Genomic DNA, 22259 nt, shown 5'->3' on the forward strand with positions numbered 1-22259 from the left:
GTGTGTGTGTGTGTGTGTGTGTGTGTGTGTGTGTTGTGTGTGCATCTTAAAGACACAACACTTTCATCTATTTAGGGCTTATTTAGCTGGGTAGTGGAAGTTAAGATTTGAGATTTGGACGTCGTCTGCTTGCATTTGAATCCCAATTCATGCCCCTGTCTGGCTGTGTTACCTTGGGCAAGTTCCTTAACCTCTCTGCACCCCCGTTTTCTCACCTATAAAGTAGAGAAGATAATAGTACCTATCTCAATTTGTTGTTATGAACATCAAGTATATATAAGACAGAACAATGTCTCACATATAATAACACTAAGAAAAAGTTAGCTGGGTGCACCTGGGTGGCCTAATCAGTTAAGCGTCCGACTCTTGATTTCAGCTCAGGTCATGATCTCACGGTTCATGGATTTGAGCCCCATGTCGGGCTCTGCACTGGCAGCAGGGAGCCTGCTTGGGATCCTCTCTCTCTCTCTCTCTCTCTCTCTCTCTCTGCCCCTCTCCCCCCCCAACCATTCTGTAAAAACTTTAAAAAATGAAAAGGGAAGAAAATGTTAGCTGCTGTTATTTTGTCATGCTTATTGCATGGGATAGCATTGAGATCCTTATCAATGGCAACTGAAAGGAAAGGTGGAAGGGAGGATATAAGTCGTTCAAACATGACCATGAATTCTTTGAAGGGCCACAATCCAGTTCCATTCGTAAATCCCTAATGGTACGTTACCCAGTGTTTTTCGTTTATTTCTTGGTCCGGCCACGTGCTCAGCTCATGATGGTCAGGGCTTCTCCTCCAGGCAGTGTGGTAGCCTCCATACTTTATGAAGCACCTGTACTGTCAGGCTCTTAACTCTGCTGGGTTTTTTAATTGCATCTGCACAGCCCAGTGAAGCAGGTCCTACCTCTGAGGGTCAAGACCAAGGCATATAAGGAAGAGGTAGGGAAATGTACTTGGGAGGAGGTGGGCCAAGAGGATCACGAGAGAAGGTTCTCCGCATGGGCCTAAGAGAGCAGAGACAAACCCCCGTATCTGACTGTGTGCACAAGAGACTATGTTAGCATGTCAGTCGGGAGTAGCACCCCCAGCCATCAAAGCATTCTGCTAGATTTCCGACATGCTGATGGTGTCCCAGGGCATGATCTGTAAGTGATAGACATTGCCTTCGACTTGGTATTTTGGTTTGTTGATGATACAAAGGCACGTTTTCCAGTGGGTTCTGTCTTGAGAGAATGAGCAGGAAAGGACAGAGTCCCCTGGTTGACTGGTTTCTGGCAGATGGGACACAGCATTCCCTGAAAGCCTCCTGGTTCTCCTGCAAATAAATTTCTCAGATGCATATATTTAGGGAAACAATCCATCAATGAGGATGACAAAAACATCTGGCTTGAGGGACTGAAAAAAAAGAATCTAGAGGTTGTAAAAGTTTACATTTGATGAAGGGCATGTGTCTGGGGTTTTATTATAAGGAGTTGATGAGTTTGGTCTGTGGCTTGTTTTCAGGGATTTTTTAACCTGGCTCTGCTAATTGAGGAAGGTGCTATAATCCCACATCATATTTTGGATTTCTTGGAAATTGACCCAACTATCCATTCTAATAACATCTCCATCCTTCAGGAACTGTATGAAAGGTGAGTTCAGAGCCTCTTTAATACCGTGGAGTCTGGGTGGCGTTTACTTCTTGGTAAAAGTTAGGCTTTCTTTTATTATGTAATGGCAGCTGTTATATAAAGGGCTCAGGACTTGTTTCGATTAGAGAGCACTCAGCTGGACCCAAACAATTTCCCTGTCTGAAGCTTACCATACAGAATGTGCTTGATCTGAAGTCAAAGTGCGGACCAGGGTTTCCCATGAGGGTGGAAAGACTAACGTGTCCGATTAGACCACGCCTTGCGGCAAATAGAGAAGCAGTCCGACGTCCAGACTTTGGACAGGCGCTCGGACAGAAGTATTGCTCTGGCAGCTCGTTGCTTCAGGGCCCTCTTTGACCCATTCGTTTTTTTATTAAGGACAGGACTCCTTTTTCTGAGGTTTCTGCCAGGATCCTGGAATTTCAGGGCAGACCCAAGCCCTTTAGAACTGGCTGTGTTTCTTTGTCTTGCATCTCGAGAGTGGCCCATGTGCCCAAAGCAGGAGGCGGGTGTGAGGGTCTGATAGTGTGGGTCGTAAGTAATGCCACCGAAGTTTGCCAGTACATCCGGATGCCCCGTGCTTTTTGTCCCGCAGGTGCTGGAGCCAAAGTAGCGAGGAGTCCTTCAGCCCCTGTTCCCTGGCCTGGCTTTACCTTCACCTGAGGCTCATCTGGGGCGCCGTGCTGCACTCCGCCCTGGTAGGCGCCATGTCTCCCAGCCCTGCCCACGGGGGTCCCTGCCTTTTGTCAGTCATCTGATTCATGCTTTGGATTTTGCAGATCTACTTTCTGGGAACCTTCTTGCTGTCTGTATTGATCGCCTGGACTGTGCAGTATTTCCAGTCTGTTTCAGGTAAAGATTTATAAGAAGCCAGGGCAATATAAAAACGTAGGGATTCTTTTCACCTACCAAGAAGAGGACACTCTTCCTCCTTACGCCCTTGACTATGCTACTTCTTTTCATTGGGTTGGTCATTCATAGGGTGGAGGTTTCCCCCAAGGTTATACTATAATCTCTGGCGGATAGAAGGTCCCAATTTTTGTTATGTTTGTCAAGGTAAGCGAGGATTTTTTTTTAAGTAAGAAGCTTAAGATACTGAACTAAAAGGTCTTCTCCCATTGAAAATACATCCACTATAGATACTCTGCGTCTGTTGCCTTAAATCCAGATCTGAAGCCCCCTCCAGTATGAATTCTTCATATTTATCCCAGTCAAGGAATCAGATGTGTGGGATGATAAACAAACACTCATGATGAATAAAAATACCCAGCCACATGGAGTCAGAAGGAGGGGCCGAAGAGGAATGTGAAGTGAGCATTTAGGTTAGCGTGATTTCCACTGGTCACTGTTATTTGTCTGAGCTGGCGTAGGACCGTAGTTAAAGAGACGGACACCGCCTTGGCGTCTCTTTGGGCTTTGGAGTCCAAGCTTGGCTACTCATTAGCTGTGTGACTTATGGTGCGTTGGTTCACCTTCCTGATCTCCCAATTTCTCAACAATAAAATTAGGTTATAATAGTAGCGATTTCCCAGGGATGTCAGAAGGGCCCAGTGAAAAAAAATACGCATGACACTTACCAAAATGACTACTGTGCTTCATCTGAGCTGTTATATTTATCTGGCATATAAAACCCTCTCGGTAAATGTGAGCTATTACGTTCATCTCCCCCGTCAAACCGTAAGAGGAATCAGAGGCAGGATTTCGTGCATCATTTAGGATATCGCACACTTAGTAGGTGCTCAAATTTGCAAACCTCTGACCGTGGAGAATTATAATTTCCCGCCATCTTGGATGACCGCAGAAGGACATAATGTCTCACGAAGACCAGGAGGGACATTTACAAATGGATAAATTAGGACTGGACATGGCATTTGAGCACTTGAGCATTTGCTCAACCATTATTCATGTAGCAGATAATGAAAAGCGAAAGGAGTGCATTCCACCACAGATTCGATGGTGGGAAGGAAGTCACTGTCGCGAGAGGCTAATGCAGAATCACTTCCCTCTGATTTACCTGAGGAGGTTAACAAGGAGCCATCAAAAGCCCATCCAGATTTGCTGCCCCGTTGTATGCCGGCTTATAAATTTTCCTCATGCAAATTCTGTCCCGTCCCTAAATTTGTTACCAGGTAGAGCACATTTATTTTGCATCTTGTCAGTGTTTTCCATTTCAAATTATCTTTGTCAGTTTTACTCTGCAGAAATATTGTTATGATTATTACAAATGCAATTCCGTGAGAGGAGCTGAAAATTGTCTTTATGATTTTATGCCAGCTGGTAGCCATGAAAATTCATGGGCTGGTGGAATCGCTTTTATCAGAAGTTGTCTCTTTTTCCTGTCTTCCTGTCTTCATTATCAGTCTCTCCACATTCTCGCCTCCCTGTCCCTCCTGCCCTTTGATATTTTTTTTTTCCCTTTGCTCTTTTACACATGTTCTTCATTTATTTGCAAACTCTTTGACTTCCTGTGCGTACCTCCCTCCCTGTTGCTGGCCTTGGACGAGTCTGGATGGGCTCTTAAAGTGCATTTAATTCTACGCCCTTCATTTCACACATGGACAGACCGAGGCCACGTAGATGAAGTGGTCTGCCCCAAATCACAAAACAAAGTCCAAGAAAGGACAGAGGGCAGCAGGATTTCACACTTTTTCAGACTCGCAATACAGGTGACCCTTCAGCAACAGGGCGAGTGAGGGACACCGACCTACCCTGAGCTGAAATGCTGCAGAAAACTTTGACTCCTCCAAAACTTCGCTACTGCCTGCGGTTGACCAGAAGCCTTACCAGTAACACAGTCAGTTAACACATATCTTATATGTTATATATGTCATGTGCTGTATTCTTACATTAAAGTAAGTTAGAGAAAAGAAATTGTTATTCAGGAAATCATAAGGAAGAGAAAGTACTTCCATGGTGCTGTAGTGTATTTACTAAAAGCAAACACAAACTTGTGTACGTGGGTCCATACAGTCCAAACCTGTGCTACTCAAGGGTCAGCAGTATTTTAAAACAGTGGCTACCATTGTGTCTCTGACCTATTGTTGCCTTATATAAAAACTATTTTGTAGCACATTTTTTGGGTACCTTGAAATGAACGATAATTAACCTGCCTCCAGGCATATTTTTAAAAATAATACCCCACAGCAATATAAAGGAGAAATAAAAAGAAACCAATTATAATAAAATGATGCATATTTCACTATGTAAATTCTAGCCCCATACCTCTTTATTGTAATGTGCACATGAATCACCCAGGGATCTTGTTTAATGCAGATTCTTGAGTCAGTAGGTCCAGGGGTAGGATTCCACATTTCTAACAAGATTTCAGGTGATGTCCATGCTGCTGTTCCATGGGCCACACTTTGAGTAGTGAGGGCCTAGAAGTAAAAAAAAAAAAAAAAAAAGTCTCCACGTATTTCCAAAATGTGCCCCGAGTAGTACCTACTAGCCCTGTTAGAACTAGTGTTGTCAGGAGTTAAAATATGTAGTCAATTATTTTCCTATTCTTAAGGTCCTCCCCATAAGTGCAAATTTGTCAATAACTTTGAAATAGGAAGGTACTCTGTCAGTGACTAGACAGCGGGGCAGGGGACGAATTGGCACACAGGAGCAGGGGGAGAAGACGGCTGAGAAGACAAAGCATCTGTCTCCCCAGTGACCCCGGGGCCGGAGGTCTCACGACCTGCCCGGTGGGAAGGGGGCGCCCTCCCGTAGAGGCTGGTGGCCAAGGTGTGGGGAAGCAGGCACAGGAATGAAGCCCGGGCACTGGCTGACAGCGAGGAGGGACCAGATTTGAAAGTCGGGAGCCTCCTTTAAGTAGCCTCGTGTAAGGATTGTGCTGTAAGTCAGGGATCTTTGTCACTTTGTGATTTGCATTTTTCCAGTTAGTTGTTTTTCAACATTAGTGATTTACGGTCAAACTTTTAAATTGAGCTGTCCATCCGTTTCGCTTTCGGCTCCAACTACCTTCATTTCCCTCCTGAGTTTCTGTGCTCTGTGATATATGGTCCACACTCTGCCGCGTTTGCCACACTAAATCGTCCCGCGTCCGGAAGGTTAGCCGTGTGGGACAGTAGCTAACCGCATGGGCTCGGGAGTCATGCGCTCGGATTCTGGCCCTGCCACTGACTTGTGTGACCTTGGGCAAGGGAGGGAGCCCATGTGCGCCTCGGTTTCCTTTTCTGTAAAATAGCAGAAATAGCGGTCCACCTACCTCCTGTTGCAGTTGAGGGAAGCCAACAGCCAGATAACACGACGTAAAGTGCTTAGAACTGAACAATCGGTGGCTGTAGCTCCCCGAGGAGTAATATCCTCGGGGGTTTCCACCCTCAATTCAAGCTTGACCTCAGGGAGCGCCTGCACTTACACATCGTGCTTTATCTCAGTAACAGACACGATTCCCAGAGCCCAGTGGGTTTTTCTACGTTGTTAGACTCTTTCTCAAACACAAAACGCTTTTTTAAAGTATCTAAAAGATATTGACCAGGCCACGAAGAGAGCCAGAATGAGTACATGAAAAATATCGCACGTCTCTCGTTTCCTTGAACTTGATGTTGCCTCCCAGCTTGTGTTCTACCAAGTGGCTCAGTCTTTCTTGAGGCCAGCGCCCCCCAGGGTAGTGCAAGGGTCCCTGGGTCTTGGTCCACTCACACTGTTGCCAGTCTGATAGCTGAACACACGCTGCCGTGCGCCTACTCTGTCTCTCCAAGTCCACTGGCTTTGCAGCTTCTGGTCACCTAGGGGTCCCGCCGGCTTTGCTTCACCTTTTTTCTCCCTGGTCTTCCTTTCTGAAATTGCTGAAGGGGCAAGGCGAGGGCTTAGCGGCCAGTACAACCCACAGCCGGGGCTCAGCCACTTTCCCAGGCTCCAGACCCTCCTTCTCCCGCCTCCCTGAGTCTCCGAAGTGCTCCGCCTCTCCCCTGTCAGGGACGCCAAGCATAATTGCCTTAATGGACTCAGGCTTTTGAAAAAACAAAAAAAAATCCCCAAGCAAAGTATGTCTAGAGCCGTTTCCTTTTCTGCCCTGCTTGCAGTCCCCCCTTGAGACAGAGAAAGCATGGAGCCTGGCTGGCTGCCCGAAGGAAGGTAAGGAGAGAACGGAGGGGCAAAGCGGAAGGGACGATTTCAGAGACTCCTGCCTTACCAGTGTTACCGTGAACTTCAAGTCCCAGTAGAATGCGCAGTGTAGAGCAAGACATTTAGAACAAACTACCAGCTCCCAGGTGTGATGGGCTAACCTCTCGCTCCAATGTCATTCTACTCCAAACGTTCATGATTCAAGCCAACTCTTTCTTTCTGCCTGCGTGGTTAGCCCAGTGTCTTTGCAAAAGAGTAAGATGATATGAACGAGATGAATTAAGTCATTTCTACTCTTCTCCTGTCCTCTCCATTTCCAGTTAATGAGGCTGCTGCTAAAACTACAGTGAAATGTCACAAAGCAGTGCTCATGAAAAAAACTAGTAGCCTTAAAGTCAGAGCGACTTAATGGTGAGAATTCACTTTTCTTCGATCTCATTGCCCTTGGCACTGGTCTAGTAGCTTTACTCATAAGAAAGGTTTAAATGTGGGGCACCTGGGTGGCGCAGTCGGTTAAGCGTCCGACTTCAGCCAGGTCGCGATCTCGCGGTCCGTGAGTTCGAGCCCCGCGTTGGGCTCTGGGCGGATGGCTCAGAGCCTGGAGCCTGTTTCCGATTCTGTGTCTCCCTCTCTCTCTGCCCCTCCCCGGTTCATGCTCTGTCTCTCTCTGTCCCCAAAAGAAATAAACGTTGAAAAAAAAAAAAAAAAGAAAGGTTTAAATGACATGAATCGTATACTTGTCCCGGGCCTCGCTAGATCTGGAGACCCAGGTGAAGCAGGCTATATCTTCTTCATAGCATAGGATTTCCAGGTCTTGCCTGTTCCCACCCCCTCCTCGTGCCCCCCCCCGCACCCCTCCATCTTTGCAAACTTTATTTTACCATTTCAGGACTGGCTCAATATATTTTCTCCAGTTCTTTTTTCTTTCATGCTCCCATCTGGTCAACCAGCAAGCAGACATTTTTCCTACAATGGTCCACCACAGGGGTTGGCAGATTTTTTCCATAAAGGCCAAATAGTAAGCATTTGGGGCTCTGAGGGCCATCTCAGCTACTCATCTTTCATTATACAGCCAAGGCAGCCAGCCATTGATGACACATGGAAACAAATGGGTATGGCTCGTTTCTGATAAAACTTTACCGAGGACATGAAAATTTGAATCTCATCTGTCTTTCACATGTCATGAAATATTACTCCCCTCTTGATTTTTGCTCGATCACTGACAGTGGTAAAAACAATTCTTAGATTGCAAGTCATACAAAAACAGGCGGTGAGCCCCATCTGGCCTGTGGGTTGCAGGGTGTCAACCCCTGGGTCTACACCGCTCAGGGCCAGCTCTTGATTAGCCTCACTAATGTATAGAACATGGTCCCCCAAGCAGCAAGTGATACAGAAACCATTTCTATTTGGTGCTGGAATAGTCTCTGTAATATTTGAAACGGCACACTCATTTTCCTGGTTACCTTGATTCCAGCCCGGTAATCAAATTAGCACATATTTCAGGTGAGCAGAGACGAAGAGACCACTTTAAAATTATGATGGGCTGTGGGGGGCTTGTCCAGTGATTGCAAACCCCTGATGGTGGGGGTGGGGGGAGTTCTCGCATGGATAATAACAAATTTACTGTAGAAACATCGAGCATCTTCATTATGCTCTTATGAGAAGATTTAAAGTGTGGCAATGCTAATTATGCATTCCTTGTACATTTACACACTGGCACTTTTTTGTTTTAATCAGAAAACTGATTGCTGATTTTTCTTGTTACCATGGTGATTTAAACATTTTTCCCCCCCAGAGCTTGAAAAGGAAAAAATGCATGCTTTAGTACTTTGTTAACTTCCTCAGAGATCAATCTCTGGGCCTAGGAGGGTCTGGGACACCATCTGATCCAAGCCCTTCAGTTCACAGATGAGGAAACTGAGGCCTATGAGATTTACGCATTTTAGGACTAAAATAGCTGCCATTCAGTACCTACCCTAAAGTCCCCTGCTAATGGCAGATAAATGAGACTTGCCCAGGCCAGGTCTCCTGACTCCAGCAAATGGTCTTTGTACCACGTCACTGGGCCACATGCTCCCAGCTATGGTTAGATCATCTACCAGAGTTTTGGCTGTAACCTAGAAACGTCCCATCATCATGCAATACCCTGGGTCCTCCCCGCCCCACCAACCACCACCACTGTCCTGTTCTTTCAAAACCATCTCCGGATTCACAAGATCTTCTGTAGGTGTTGGAAAGGGTCCCTAGGAGAATTCCTTTCCATATCCAGAAAAGCCAGAGGGTTTGGAGCTCGTTCCGAAAGTTCGTGGAACGGTCTCTTGGCGGTGAAACTCTTGACGAGTCTATCTAGAAGTCAGATTGTCAGTGTGGTGGCAGCTTTTTCAAGTTGATACATCTCAGGATGGACACTGGGAACTTCTAAAAATGGTCCCACCTACTGAAGACGGTATAAGACTCCAGGATTGCTGAGCATGATTAAGATCACTACTTAAAGACAAGCTAACAGTTTGCACAAACGATGGCCCCTGTGTTAACCATATGTCACACACGCCTGCAAACTGCTACCCCCATATCACGGATGAAAAAACCACAGCTCAGAGAGGCTAAATAACTAGCTTAAGATCACTCATCTGGTATAAATGTCAGAGTCGTGTAAGTCCTGGTCTTTCTGGCTTCAAAGTTTCTGCTGTTTTCAGAGGCTTCTGGGGAGGGCTCCTAGAAACAAATGCACCAACTCTTTTATCAGTCCTATAAGACATGTCCCTGAAAGTAATAAATCTTAAAACACGTTTCGAGGGTAAAACAGGTATATGATCACTAGTATTAATAGCTAACATTTGTTGAGTACCTCGGCATGCCAGACCCCGTCTGGGCACTTTATATACACTAGCTCATTTAATCCTTATAACAACTTAGCGTGGTATAGATCCTTTTATTTCCCCCATGTTTTAGAGGCAGAAGGAGAGAAGGTAATTTGCCCAAGTCACATAACTGATGAAGGAGAGTTCCCGAGTGGCCAGTGGCCAGAGACTACAGTCTTCGTAACCGGGACACCTCTCAGCCTCAGTTCGTAAAGCAAAGTATGCCAGCCTCAGCACCACTAATATTTGGAGCTGGATCATTCTTTGTTCCAGGCAGGCTACCCCACGCATTGTAGGACTCCTAGCAGCATCCCTGGCCTCTACCCACTGTCTATTAGCAGCAGCCTGCCCTCCAGTTGTGACAACCAAAAACGTCTACCGATATAACCAACTGTCCTCTGGGAATCACAATTGCCCTATGTGAGGGGCGACTGGGTGGCTCAGTCAGTTAAGCATTCATCTGTTGATTTAGGCTCAGGTCATGATCTCACACTTGTGAGATCAAGCCCCGGGTCAGACTCTGCGCTGACAGCATGAAGCTTGCTTGGGATTCTCTCTCTCTCTCTCTCTCTCTCTCTCTCTCTCTCTGAAAAGTAAACAAATAAGCTTTAAAAAATTGCCCTAGTTGAAAAGCGCTGACATAAAGTACAAAACTTCATAAGCTTCCCTAATATTTATGGTGGGTTAGCCTCCTTACTAAAGGTAGATAATTAAACCGAGTAGTCACGATTTCCAAAACTTATCCACATTTTATCTAAAGAACATAATTTAAACCAAATTTGGTACATCATCCAACTGGAATAAGAATGTGAATAAAACAAACACTCCTTTCTGATTGACTGGTATAATTAATTCATGGCTCACATTACATCAATGCCATGAAAGAAAAAAAAAAGAGAGAGAGATGACCACAGGAAACATAGACCGGGAAACATAGACATAGAGAGTTGTTATTCTTTCCTTCCTTCCTTCTTTTCTTTCTTTCTTTCTTTCATTTTCTTTCTTTCATTTTTTCTTTCATTCTTTCTTTCTTTCATTTTCTTTCTTTCTTTCTTTTTTTCTTTCTTTCTTTCATTTTTTTCTTTCATTTTTTCTTTCATTCTTTCTTTCTTTCATTTTCTTTCTTTCATTTTTTCTTTCATTCTTTCTTTCTTTCATTTTTTCTTTCTTTCTTTCTTTCTTTCTTTCTTTCATTTTCTTTCTTTCATTTTTTCTTTCATTCTTTCTTTCTTTCATTTTCTTTCTTTCTTTCTTTCTTTCTTTCTTTCTTAACTAAAATATCTGCCTGGAAGTCACAATACAAATGCAGAACTTCGCATCCCAGGAGGTCAGAACCGGCAGAGATCTGTGCACATCTGTTCCAGCTGCCATGTTACAGAAGGGGCACCAAAGTCCGAGTAACCTACGTAACGGGCGTAAAGTTACTTATCCAGTCAGGGCCACTGGACTAGAAGCTTCTCTCCTGGCTTGCTAGGGTCTAGGTGTGGTTGTGTGTCCTGCACACACTGGTTGAAACATTCAACACCTGTCGTACATGTGTCTCTGCAGCCAGGGGTTCCCGTCCCACACCAGCCCGGGCCTCCTCAGACCCCACGGCCCTGTCCACCAGTCCGGCTGTGACTCCAGCTGCAGATGCCTCCGCTCAGGACCAGCCCACGGTCACTAATAACACAGAGCCTTGAGAGTGGCGCTCCAGGTCTCTCCCGATGAGAGACAGTCCTTCCAACAGCTGGTATTGGAAAGCTGGGGCTAGGGCATTATACTGATAAACACCTTACATACATGTCTTGTCAACTGGATGCGAATTTTGCACTTGGTGTCTTTTTGTTTGTTTGTTTTAATCAAATTAGGAGGAAGTACCCAGAGCAGGCAGTGGCTAAACCAAAGGTTATCAGCCAGATACAAGGAGACTCCCGATCACAGGGGCCTGCTGAGGAGGTTAATTGGGTCACTGCAGATGTGTGTATGGGGAGTCAGAGTTTGCTCTGTGGCCCATCTGAATCCTTACACACTGAGATGCATTAAAAAAAAAAATCTTAGCCCCTGTTCATTCCCTGTTATTAAAGAACAGAAAATTGTGACTTGTCTACCAGTTAGAGAATATTTCGGTATGTGTGTTTGCCACAGTCCGGCTCCTCAAAGTCCAAAAGACGGGTTTCAATTTGACTTCCAAGACCCGGCGGTTCTAAGGCACCTTGAAATAAATAGGTTATGGCTGGAAATGCAGGGAGGGTGATGGCTTTGTAAATGGGTTTACATTTTTCTCCTTGGATTTTTCTAGGGTCGGGCTTCCGAATCATTTAATGACATTGTTGGATATCGTTTACTTTTCAATCAAATCCATAAAATAACATTTAGAAAATCCTTAGTATTTAACTGTAGTCTTCTCCATGAATTACCCGTTAGAATAGACCGGCAGCAGGGGAATCATGCAGGAAATAAGCCTTTAGCTCATAGTTCCGTCCCTACCCCTTATGCCTGCCTGAGTTTGTGTGAGGGTGTGTGTGTGTGTGTGTGTGTGTGCATGTATGTGTGTGTGTGTGTGTGTGAGAGAGAGGGGGGGGTTGAGAGGGAAAGAGGAAGAGCAGACTGTCTGTATGCTATATGCTGCTAAGGTAGTAAATAAATCAGTAATGCAATATTGTGGGTCCAAACTACTCTTTGCACTACTTTATTTACAGTAGTAAATAAAAATTATTTTTATACTGTTGCCTTCTGGGAAGTGGCTTTTTTTGTTCCTTTTTCATAGTTACTGCTGTCCTCATACAAAGTCCTAAGGTCCATGCATGCTCCCCAAGGAGGCAAAAAAAAATAGAGTCCTCCCTATGAGAGGGATTATTTCTGGTAACCATGAATATTTACAGATATAAAGGTGGAAGGAGGCTCTTCGCCAGGGATCCCATGCTCAGAGTTTGGCCCCCCGTGATGTTCGCATGGTTTCGGGGCTTCTGACTACTCTGGGGCTGTATTTATATCAGTTCTGGGTAACACCTGCAGCCCATGCTCTTTCTCGTGTGCCTACTGTGTGTGTAGAACGCTCTTGTTTTATCAAAGGTTGTCTTTCCTGTTTGCGAGTGAGCCAGACTTTGGAGTCTGACAGCCCTGGATTCAAATTCTGGTTCTATATCTTACTAGCTTGATAACCTTGGGTGAGGCATTAACCCTCTCTGAGGCTTGGATTACTGCTTTATAAAGTAAGGGTCGTAAAATCCACCCCTCGGACTTCTCGTGCAGCTTAAATGACATAATGGAAGTAAACCCCCCAAGGCAGTGCCCTAGACGTGGTTGATTGTTATTTTTATTAGAAAGAGAAGGCTGAGGGGTGCCTGGCTGGCTCAGTCGGTAGAGTACGAGACTTTTGAGCTCAGGGTTCTAAGTTCAAGCCCCACACTAGGTGTAGAGATGACTTAAAAAAATCTTTAAAAAAGAGAGAGAGAAGCCTGGGAGTCCAGATACCAGGGAAAGGGCTCTTTGATCTACCTGGATCCTCTCTCCATGGCAAACACACTCCTCAGTTGCTGGGATCATAAAACTGCTGGTGGCTCACAGCTACATCCCTCACTGGGAACTGCCATCAGCTACAGGGACCTGCCCAAGGTTATGTCCTTGTAAGAGCACCTCACGGCCAATGACTTGTTGATATAGGGCAGGCTTTCTCAACCTCAGAACTAGTGACATTTGGGACCTGATGGCCACCTTGTGTATTGTAGGACATTTAACAACAGCTTCCCTGGTCTCTACCCACTAGATGCCAGTGGTGCATGTGGCGCCCCCAACCTCCGCCCCCGCCCCCCACACACACACACCAATTCTCAGAGCCAAAAAATATCTCCGGACATTGCCAAATGTTTTCACGGGAGTGGGGAGGGATGGAACTCACCCCTGCCACCCTTCACCTTGGGAATGACCAATGTAGGAAAAAAGGCTTCTTGCTTCAACTTGGAACAGCCCCGAAGGGCCCTCCCAGCTCCGGGATGCCAGCTTGGTGGCAACCTCATTATAGTTCAATATCTCCCTCTGCCCCATTCTGCCTGCCTTGTTTGTGAAGGATTTCCTGACACTGGTCCCATAAAATTTCACATGCCACCCTGCACCTCAGAGTCTTTTTCCAAGGAACACAGCTATATTAGTCTGCTAGTGCTGCGATATCAAGGTATCCCAGACTAGGGAGCTTAAACAACACAAATGTTTTTCCTCACAGTTTTAAAGCCTGATCCGGGTCCAAGATCCAGGTGTCAGCAAGGCTGTTTTCTTCTGTGGCCTCTCTCCTTGGCTCGTAGGTGGCACAGTCTTCCCTCCATGTGTGGCTGTGTCCTCATCTCTTCCTCTTATAAGGACACCAGTCACATTAGATCAGAGCCCACCATAACGACCTCATTTTACAGCACTGATCTCCGTAAAGGCCCCATCTCCGAACACAATCACGTTCTGAGATACTGGGTGTTAGGACTTCAATGTGAGAATGTTGGGAGGACACAACCCATCCCATAACATCAACCGGAGACACCATGGGAGGCTGCTTCAGTTCCAAAGCGTGGATTCGTGGGAGCCATCCTGATTCGAGACAGTTGGCCAAACGTGCTCACCTGCAGGTAATATGGGAAAGAGCTGGAGTCGTTTCGGTACCAGACGACCTCAGGAGAAGCTGGTAGGTAGGTCACACATCAATTCATGTCCCAGCTTAGACACCTGTTCTCATGGGGGTTCTCGGGCTGTATGATGGGGGTCCAGCCCACACCTTCTCAAACCTTGACCTCCCTCTTCTCTTCTCAAGCTGTAAATTCAATTCCTATGAGGCTAGTGTCCAAGCTGACTGGAACATAACCTTGCATAGTGAAGTCAACATGGGTTGGAGACGGGGGGAAGGAATGGAAGAGTAGGGTCAGAACTGATATTTACTTCCTTTCTTACTGTCCCCTCCCTTTGGGACAGTCTTAGATCAGGGGGTGTAGACCAGTAAATTGTGAAACAAATCTAGCACACAGATGTGATTTCTTTGGCACATCCAATGTATTTTTTTTTAATTTGAATTATTTCTTAACATCTTAAAATCAAGGATTTGGGGCTCTTCTGAATAAAATCTGAAGATGCAAAAAAGTACCTTTCCTTCCCACATGGCAAGAATGAGCTGAAGCTAAGGAGGTCTGCTCCTTTTAGATAGAGCTTGTGCCTTCTGGTTTACCCCAGCCCCACCATTTCCTGTTGAGTTACACCTAGCCCACCTAGGCATTACAATCTATGCTTTGTACTTCCTTCTTTTATTCTTAGTGACCTCATTTTGGCAAATCTGAAAGAGATGCCCAGATTCATCTAGTGCTTAATCATTGTCAAGCTTCTGTTAGCTGGATAAGTAGTGGTCTTTCTTTCCACTCTTTGGTAGAGAGAGATGCCAAGTTGTGACTCATTTGAAGTCCCAACAAAGTGTCTAAAAAAGTTGTAGGATACAATGGCAATTAAAAAATAACCAAAAATATTTAAAAAAAAAATTTTAATGTTTGGTAATTAACCCAACAGTAAATTCACTAGATCTTCACCAAAAAAGCTAAAAATTTTATTTTAGAAGAGTTTTTTTTTAATTTTTTTTTCAACATTTTTATTTATTTTTGGGACAGACAAAGACAGAGCATGAACGGGGGAGGGGCAGAGAGAGAGGGAGACACAGAATCGGAAACAGGCTCCAGGCTCCGAGCCATCAGCCCAGAGCTTGACACGGGGCTCGAACTCACGGACCGTGAGATCGTGACCTGGCTGAAGTCGGACGCTTAACCGACTGCGCCACCCAGGTGCCCCTAGAAGAGTTTTTTTAAGTGTATTTGAGAGCAAGAGCATGAGGGAGGGGCAGAGAGAGATTGAGAATCCCAAGCAGGCTCCTTATCATCAGCACAGAGCCTGATGTGGGGCTCAAATTCACAAACTGAGAGACAATGACCTGAATTGAAGAGTCACATGCTCCACTGGCTGAGTCACCCAGGCACCCCTAAAAAATTTTTAAGCATAAAAGAGGATATAAAGTAGTCCGAATGTCCGTTGATAGAATAATAACATACAAATATGTTAATTTCCTCAAAGTTAATGTATAAATTCAAGGACATTTCAACCAGTCCTGATTCTGTGTTTGTGATGAACTGATAAGCTGGTTTTAAGATGTGTATGGAAGGGGGCACGTCCACGTACAGGTGAAAAAAATCCGAAAAAGAAGAAGAAAGAGAAGTGACTTACCAAACATCGTTTTACCTCAAAGCACAGGAACAGAAACAGTGGGGTGGCGATGGATGAATAGACAAATGGTTCAAAGGGGAACAATCGAGAACCCAGAAGCAGACCAGTTATAAATAGACATTTGGTGCATGGTAAAGTGTCATCACAAACCAATTGGACTAAGAGTGGAATGTTTAGTAGACAGAGTCAGGAAGTTGGCTATTCCCAGGTAGAAAAACAAGATGGACACTGTATTTCCTGTCCTTTATATAAAAAAAAAAAAATAAATTTCATATTTAATTAGACTTAACTGTGAAAGGCAGAACTGCAAGACTCGTAGGAGAAAATTCAGGAGAGTATTTTACTGAGCTTGAATCAGAAAAGATTTTTTAAACAATATATACATTTCTTTTTTTCAAAAATGAAGGATTTCTGCTGTGATGCCACAGACAAAATTGGTAGATTGGTGACAGACGGGGAGAAGGCTTTCGCAACATCCACCACGAAGGATCAATGTCTGCACTGGATAAGGAATGCACACTAATCGACCACAGCAGAAACCCCAGTAAAAAAATATATATATATACATATATATATATGTATATATGTAGATCTACATATATACATATATATATGCATATATGTATATTCAAAGCACATGATCAGGCAATTTATGGAAGGAAAAAAATCTAATGACATACAAGTGGATAAAAGGCCGCTCAATCTAACCCAAAGTCAAAGAAATACAAATTAAAATGAAAAGATATCACTTCATAACCACATATTTGCAAAAATGAGAAAGACACATAAGACAGATATGGGGGAAGAGAAGCTCTCAGGCTTAGCTATCACGAGGGCCAACAGCTGTGCAATATGGAGGCAATGCACTTACTGAAAATTAAGTGTTTATTACCCAGCAAGTCTGTTCTTGAGGACGGGCTCCACAAATTGCACATCCGACAGGGGATGCGTATGAGGGGGCTGTTCATCACAGCACCGTTTCAGAGAACAAGGAGATGGAGCAGCCTGGAAGTCCATCATTCGGAGAACGGACGTGGTAGATGAATATGACGGAAAACGATGTGCCAGTCAGAAAGTAAGGAACCAGACTTATGAGCAGCAGAATAGAGAGATGTACAAAATATATTAACACATGAAAAAAGTAAGCAACTGAATAAGATCTGATCTCGATACTGTTTGTGTAAATTAAAAATCCAGCTCCCGAGGAATACTATACACGCATGCGTGCATGCGCACACACATACACACACACACACACACAGCTCTCCACCTTGGTGATATTCACATTTTGGGCTATCTAGTACTTTGTTGTAAGAGCTTGTCCTATGTATTGTAGGATGCTTAGCAACATTTCTGGTCTCTCTCTACTAACTGCCAGTACCACCCCTTCTGCTGTGACAACCCAAAATTTCCCCAGACGTTTCCAAATGTCCCCGGGTAGGGATGGAGGAAAGTCTGTCCTGGTTGAGAATCATTAGGTCAGATCATATATCACGGGCTCAAACTATTAGAGTAGCTAGTGAAGTATTCAGAGGCAGGGACTAGAAGACAGACTGTATAAGGAAAGAAGTATTACAATAAAAAAGAGCAGTGTTTTGCACACCAGGTGATGGTGTGTGCCATGAACTGAAGAGAATGATTAATACTACGGTGGGTAACTGGGGTCAAAATACAAGAAGCAAAGAAAAACAAAAGAAACTAAAATTGGCCTCAGTCGTCAGAATTGGCAGGTGTTTATTGGAATTCGGTCTTCTACCATTTGAATATCCTTGTAGGGAAAAAATAAGTAGGCCTTATAATCTCTTGAGTTTTGGCTTTCCCTGTGACTTTAGGCACAAGGAGGAAGGCTTGGCTTTCCTTTAATGAGCCTGTGCTGAAGCATCTTTTGCAAAAGCTCTGGTGTCATGAAGACAGTGTTGGATTAACCAATGGACAAAGCATATCCTGTGGAGATCAGCAGAGCAGAGAACTATACACCGGTGAGAAAAAGTCAGCCCTGATGAATTTGCCTGGATTTTAAAACTAGAAAAAGTTAGAAAGGAACTTTAAAAAATATGTAATATTTTCCAAAAGCAGTACATTACTAAAAGATACAAATGGGGAATAAAGCTAGAGTAGCTTTATTAATATCATACAAAATAGACTTTAAGACAAGGGGCATTACAAGAGACAAAAAAGGGACACTTCATTATGTCAAAGGGGATAATGAGGGGCACCTGGGTGGCTCAGTCGGTTGAGCGCCCGGCTTCAGCTCAGGTCATGATCTTGCAGTCTCTTGAGTTCGAGCCCCGTGTCGGGCTCTGTGCTGACAGCTCAGAGCCTGGAGCCTGCTTCCGATTCTGTGTCTCTCTCTCTCTCTGCCCCTCCCCTGCTCATGCTCTGTCTCTCTCTGTCAAAAACAAATAAACATTAAAAAAAATTTTTTTAAAGGGATAATGGATCAGGAAGATAGAATAATTAGAAATATAGGTATGACTAGTAACAGAATGTCAAAAACGTATGAAGCACAAACTGACAGAAATAAGGAGAAACAGACAAATACACAAATTATAAATATTAATACACTTCATTCAGTAATAGAACAAGTAAAACTAAATCAGTAAGTATACAGAAGATCTGAATGACAAAACATTTTATAAATGTTTTAACATAAAAGACTACACCCAAAAATCACAAAATACACATTCCTCTCAAGGGCACATAGAACGATTACAAAGATAAACTATATTTTGATACATAAAGAAAGTCTCAATGGAATTTAAAATATAGAACTTTTACAGAATATGTGATCTGACTACAATGGAAATAAATTAGAAGTTAACAAACTAAAGCAACTAGATTAGCTGGAAAATAAACAATACATTGCTAAACAATTCATTGGTCAAAGAAGAAATCTCAGGGGTGCCTGGATGGCTGAGTCGGTTGAGCGTCGACTTCGGCTCAGGTCACGATCTCGCGGTCCGCGAGTTCGAGCCCCGCGTCAGGCTCTGGGCTGATGGCTCAGAGCCTGGAGCCTGCTTCCGATTCTGTGTCTCCCTCTCTCTCTACCCCTCCCCCGTTCATACTGTGTCTCTCTCTGTCTCAAAAATAAATAAACGTTAAAAAAATTTTTTTTTTAATTAAAAAAAATAAAAAAATAAAAAAAGAAGAAATCTCAAAGAAAATTAGAAAATATCTTGAACTGAATAATAATAAAAACACATCAAAATTCGTGGGACTATATATATAACATTAACTGTTTCTAAGAAGTAGATCTCAAATCAATGATCTAAATTTCTACCATAAGGAAAAAGAAGAGCAAAATAAACTCAAAGTAAGCTCCCCCCAAAAAAAGGTAAAAAAGAAAAAAAAGAAGATATCAATGAAATTGAAACCAGAAAATAAAGAAAATCAATGGAATTAGGAGTACCTAGTTAAGCATCTGAGACTTTGGCTCAGGTCATGATCTCGTGGTCCATGATGAATTCAAGCTGCACATCGGGCTCTGTGCTGACAGCTCAGAACCTGGAGCCTGCCTCGGATTCTGTGTCTCCCTCTCTTGGCCCCTCTCCCCCTCAAAATAATAAATAAACATTTTTTAAAAAGAAAAAAAAAAGAAAATCAATGAAATCAAAGCTGATTATTTGAAAAAACATCAATGAAATTCATAATGGTCTAGAGAAAAGACACAAAATTGTCAATATCAGGAAGAAGTGAACAATAGAACTACAGCTATTACAGACATAAAAAGATTAATAAAGGAACATTATGAATACTTTACACCAGTAAATGTGATATCATACATAAAATGGAAAATTCCTTAAAAGATATGAACTGCCAAGGCTAATGTAAAAATAGGTAATGTGAATAGTCTACAGCTTTTAAGGAAATTGAATTCATAGTTTAAAAACCTTTCCAGAAAGAAATTTCCAAGCCCAAATGGCTGTAGTGGTGAATTCTATCAAAAATTTAAGAAAAGGGGCGCCTGGCTGGCTCAGTTGAGAGAGCATGTGACTCTTGATCTCATGATTGTGAATTTGAGCTCCACATTGGGTGTAGAGATTACTTAAAAGTAAAAAAAAAAAATCTTTAAAAAAAAATGAAGAAAAATAGAATCCCAACTCTACACAAACATTTTGGTAAAAAATAAGAACAGGAATTGCTTCAGAATTTATTTTACAAAGCCAAGCATTACTTTGACGTCAAAATCAGACAAAATATTACAAGAAAAGAAAACCAAACTACATATCTGTATCTCTCATAAACACAGATACAAAAACCTCTAATCAAATATTAGCAAATTGAAACTAGCAAAAAGGATATTAAAAAGCATAGTACATCATGACCAAATGTAGTTTATCCCAGGAATTCAAGGTTGATTTAACATTTGAAACAAATCAATGTAACTGACCATATTAAAAGGCTAGAAAATGTAAAAAAGGATCATCTCAATAGATACAGAAAAGACATTTGGCAAAATCCAATATTCCTTTATGATAAAAACAGACAGTAAATTTGGAAGAGAAGGGAAATTTCTCAATTGCATAAAGGGCTTATGCAGCCAAAGCTACAGCTACGTTGCAGTTAATGGTGAAAGACTAAATGGTTCCCCCTGACTGGAAACAACACAAAGATGTCAGCTTTCACAGTTCTATTCAGTATTGTCAAGTAAGTCTTTTGTAAAATTCTGAGGGATACGCAAAAAAAGATACTGTAATAACTAAATGACCTTAGTAAACCTGCAGGACTCAAAGTCAACATACAAAACCAAATTATATTTGGATGTATTACCAATGAATAATTGAAATGTGAAAAATTCTTTAAAAAACTATAATAGCACCAGATAATATAAAATATCTAGGGATAAATTTAACAAAGATTTAAAAGATCTGTATTCTGAAAACTAAGAGCATGACATTGCTGGATAAATGGGACAGAACAGAGAATCCAGAAATTCTCACATATATATGGTCAATTGATTTTCAACAAATTTGCCAAGACATTTAACTGCCTTGGAGAGGGGCGCCTGGGTGGCGCAGTTGGTTAAGCGTCCGACTTCAGCCAGGTCACGATCTCGCGGTCCGGGAGTTCGAGCCCCGCATCAGGCTCTAGGCTGATGGCTCAGAGCCTGGAGCCTGTTTCCGATTCTGTGTCTCCCTCTCTCTCTGCCCCTCCCCCGTTCATGCTCTGTCTCTCTCTGTCCCAAAAATAAATAAAAAACGTTGAAAAAAAAATTAAAAAAAAAAAATAACTGCCTTGGAGAAAGAATAGTCTTTTCTTAAAAACAACAGCTTGAAAGTCATAAGCAAAAAATTGAAACTGCACCTTACCTTACACTATAGATAAAAATTAACTCAAAGTTTATCACAGATCTAAATCTACAAGCTAAAACTATTAAGCTTCTGAAAGAAAATATGAGCAATCTTGAATTAGCAAAGATTTGTATAAAGGACACAAAAACATGAACTAAAGAAAAATATCAATAAACTGAATTTGATCAAAATGAAAAATTCTTACTCTTCAAAAGATACTGTTAACACAAATGAAAAAAACAAGCCACAAAGTGGGACAATATATCTGCAAAAAATGTATATGACAAAGGACTTGTATACAGCATACATCAAGAACTCTTACAACCTAATAACAAGACTTCAAAACTCCAATACAAAAAAAGAGCAGGGGGTACAATCTGAACTAAACAGACTTTTCATCAAGTTAGCTATAGGGATGCCAAATAAGCACGTTAAAAATATACTCAGTATCAGCAGTCATTATGGAAATGTAAATTAAAATCACATTGAGATACCACTGCATACTTACTAGCATGGCTAAAATTAAAAGATTGATCATATTGGGGCACTTGAGTGGCTCAGTCAGTTGAGCATCCAACTCTTGATTTCTGCTCAGGTCATGATCTCATGGTTTGTGAGATCAAGCCCTACATAGGGTCCTGCACAGACAGGGCAGAGCCCACTTGGGATTCTCTGTCCCTCTCTCTGGACCTCTCTCCAACTTGTGCTCTCTTCCTCTCTCTGTCAAAAATAAATAAATGATTTTTTTTTTAAAAAAAGAAAGATTGATCATACTAAGTGTTGATGAGGAGATGAAGAAACTAGAACTCTCATTTACTGCTCATGGGAACGTAAAATGTGACCACCACTTCAGAAAAAGTTTGGCAGTTTCTTAAAAAGTTAATAGAGTTAATTAAGTGTTAATTAATTAATTTAGTGTTGTCAGGTAAAGGAAGTTAAATTTTAACCTCACATAAATAATAAATAATTTTTAAAAATTTTTTTAGCATTTATTCATTTTTGAGAGATGAAGAGAGACAGAGCATGAGTGGGAGAGGGGCAGGAAGAGAGGGAGACACAGAATCTAAAGTAGGCTCCAGGCTCTGAGTTGTCAGCACAGAGCCCCATGCGGGGCTTGAACCCACAGACCATGAGATCCTGACTTGAGCCGAAGTTGGACGCTTAACCCACTGAGCCACCCAGGTGCTCCAAT

At 42.7% G+C, this 22259-nt stretch overlaps 1 protein-coding gene across 9 annotated transcripts in view; it reads left to right on the forward strand.

The window, feature by feature from the left end:
• SEL1L3 (SEL1L family member 3) overlaps positions 1-12268 on the forward strand; it is a 104319-nt gene extending 92051 nt beyond the window's left edge. For 3 of the 9 annotated variants that reach the window (XM_040486525.1, XM_040486499.1, XM_040486535.1), the window contains 4 exons: positions 1493-1620; positions 2216-2318; positions 2400-2472; positions 11106-12268. In XM_040486525.1, the coding sequence (XP_040342459.1) occupies positions 1493-1620; positions 2216-2318; positions 2400-2472; positions 11106-11239 (438 nt within the window). In that variant the 3' untranslated portion in view covers positions 11240-12268. Of the gene's footprint in view, positions 1-1492; positions 1621-2215; positions 2319-2399; positions 2473-2699; positions 3721-11105 lie in introns of those variants that run through there. The other 6 variants (XM_040486515.1, XM_040486506.1, XM_040486546.1 and 3 more) reach the window with 6 other exon arrangements.
• The last annotated feature ends 9991 nt before the right edge of the window (positions 12269-22259 follow it).

The sequence above is a fragment of the Herpailurus yagouaroundi genome, unplaced genomic scaffold (genome assembly GCF_014898765.1).
Source record: "Herpailurus yagouaroundi ecotype Mexico unplaced genomic scaffold, PumYag 28, whole genome shotgun sequence".
Taxonomy (NCBI): Eukaryota; Metazoa; Chordata; class Mammalia; order Carnivora; family Felidae; genus Herpailurus; species Herpailurus yagouaroundi.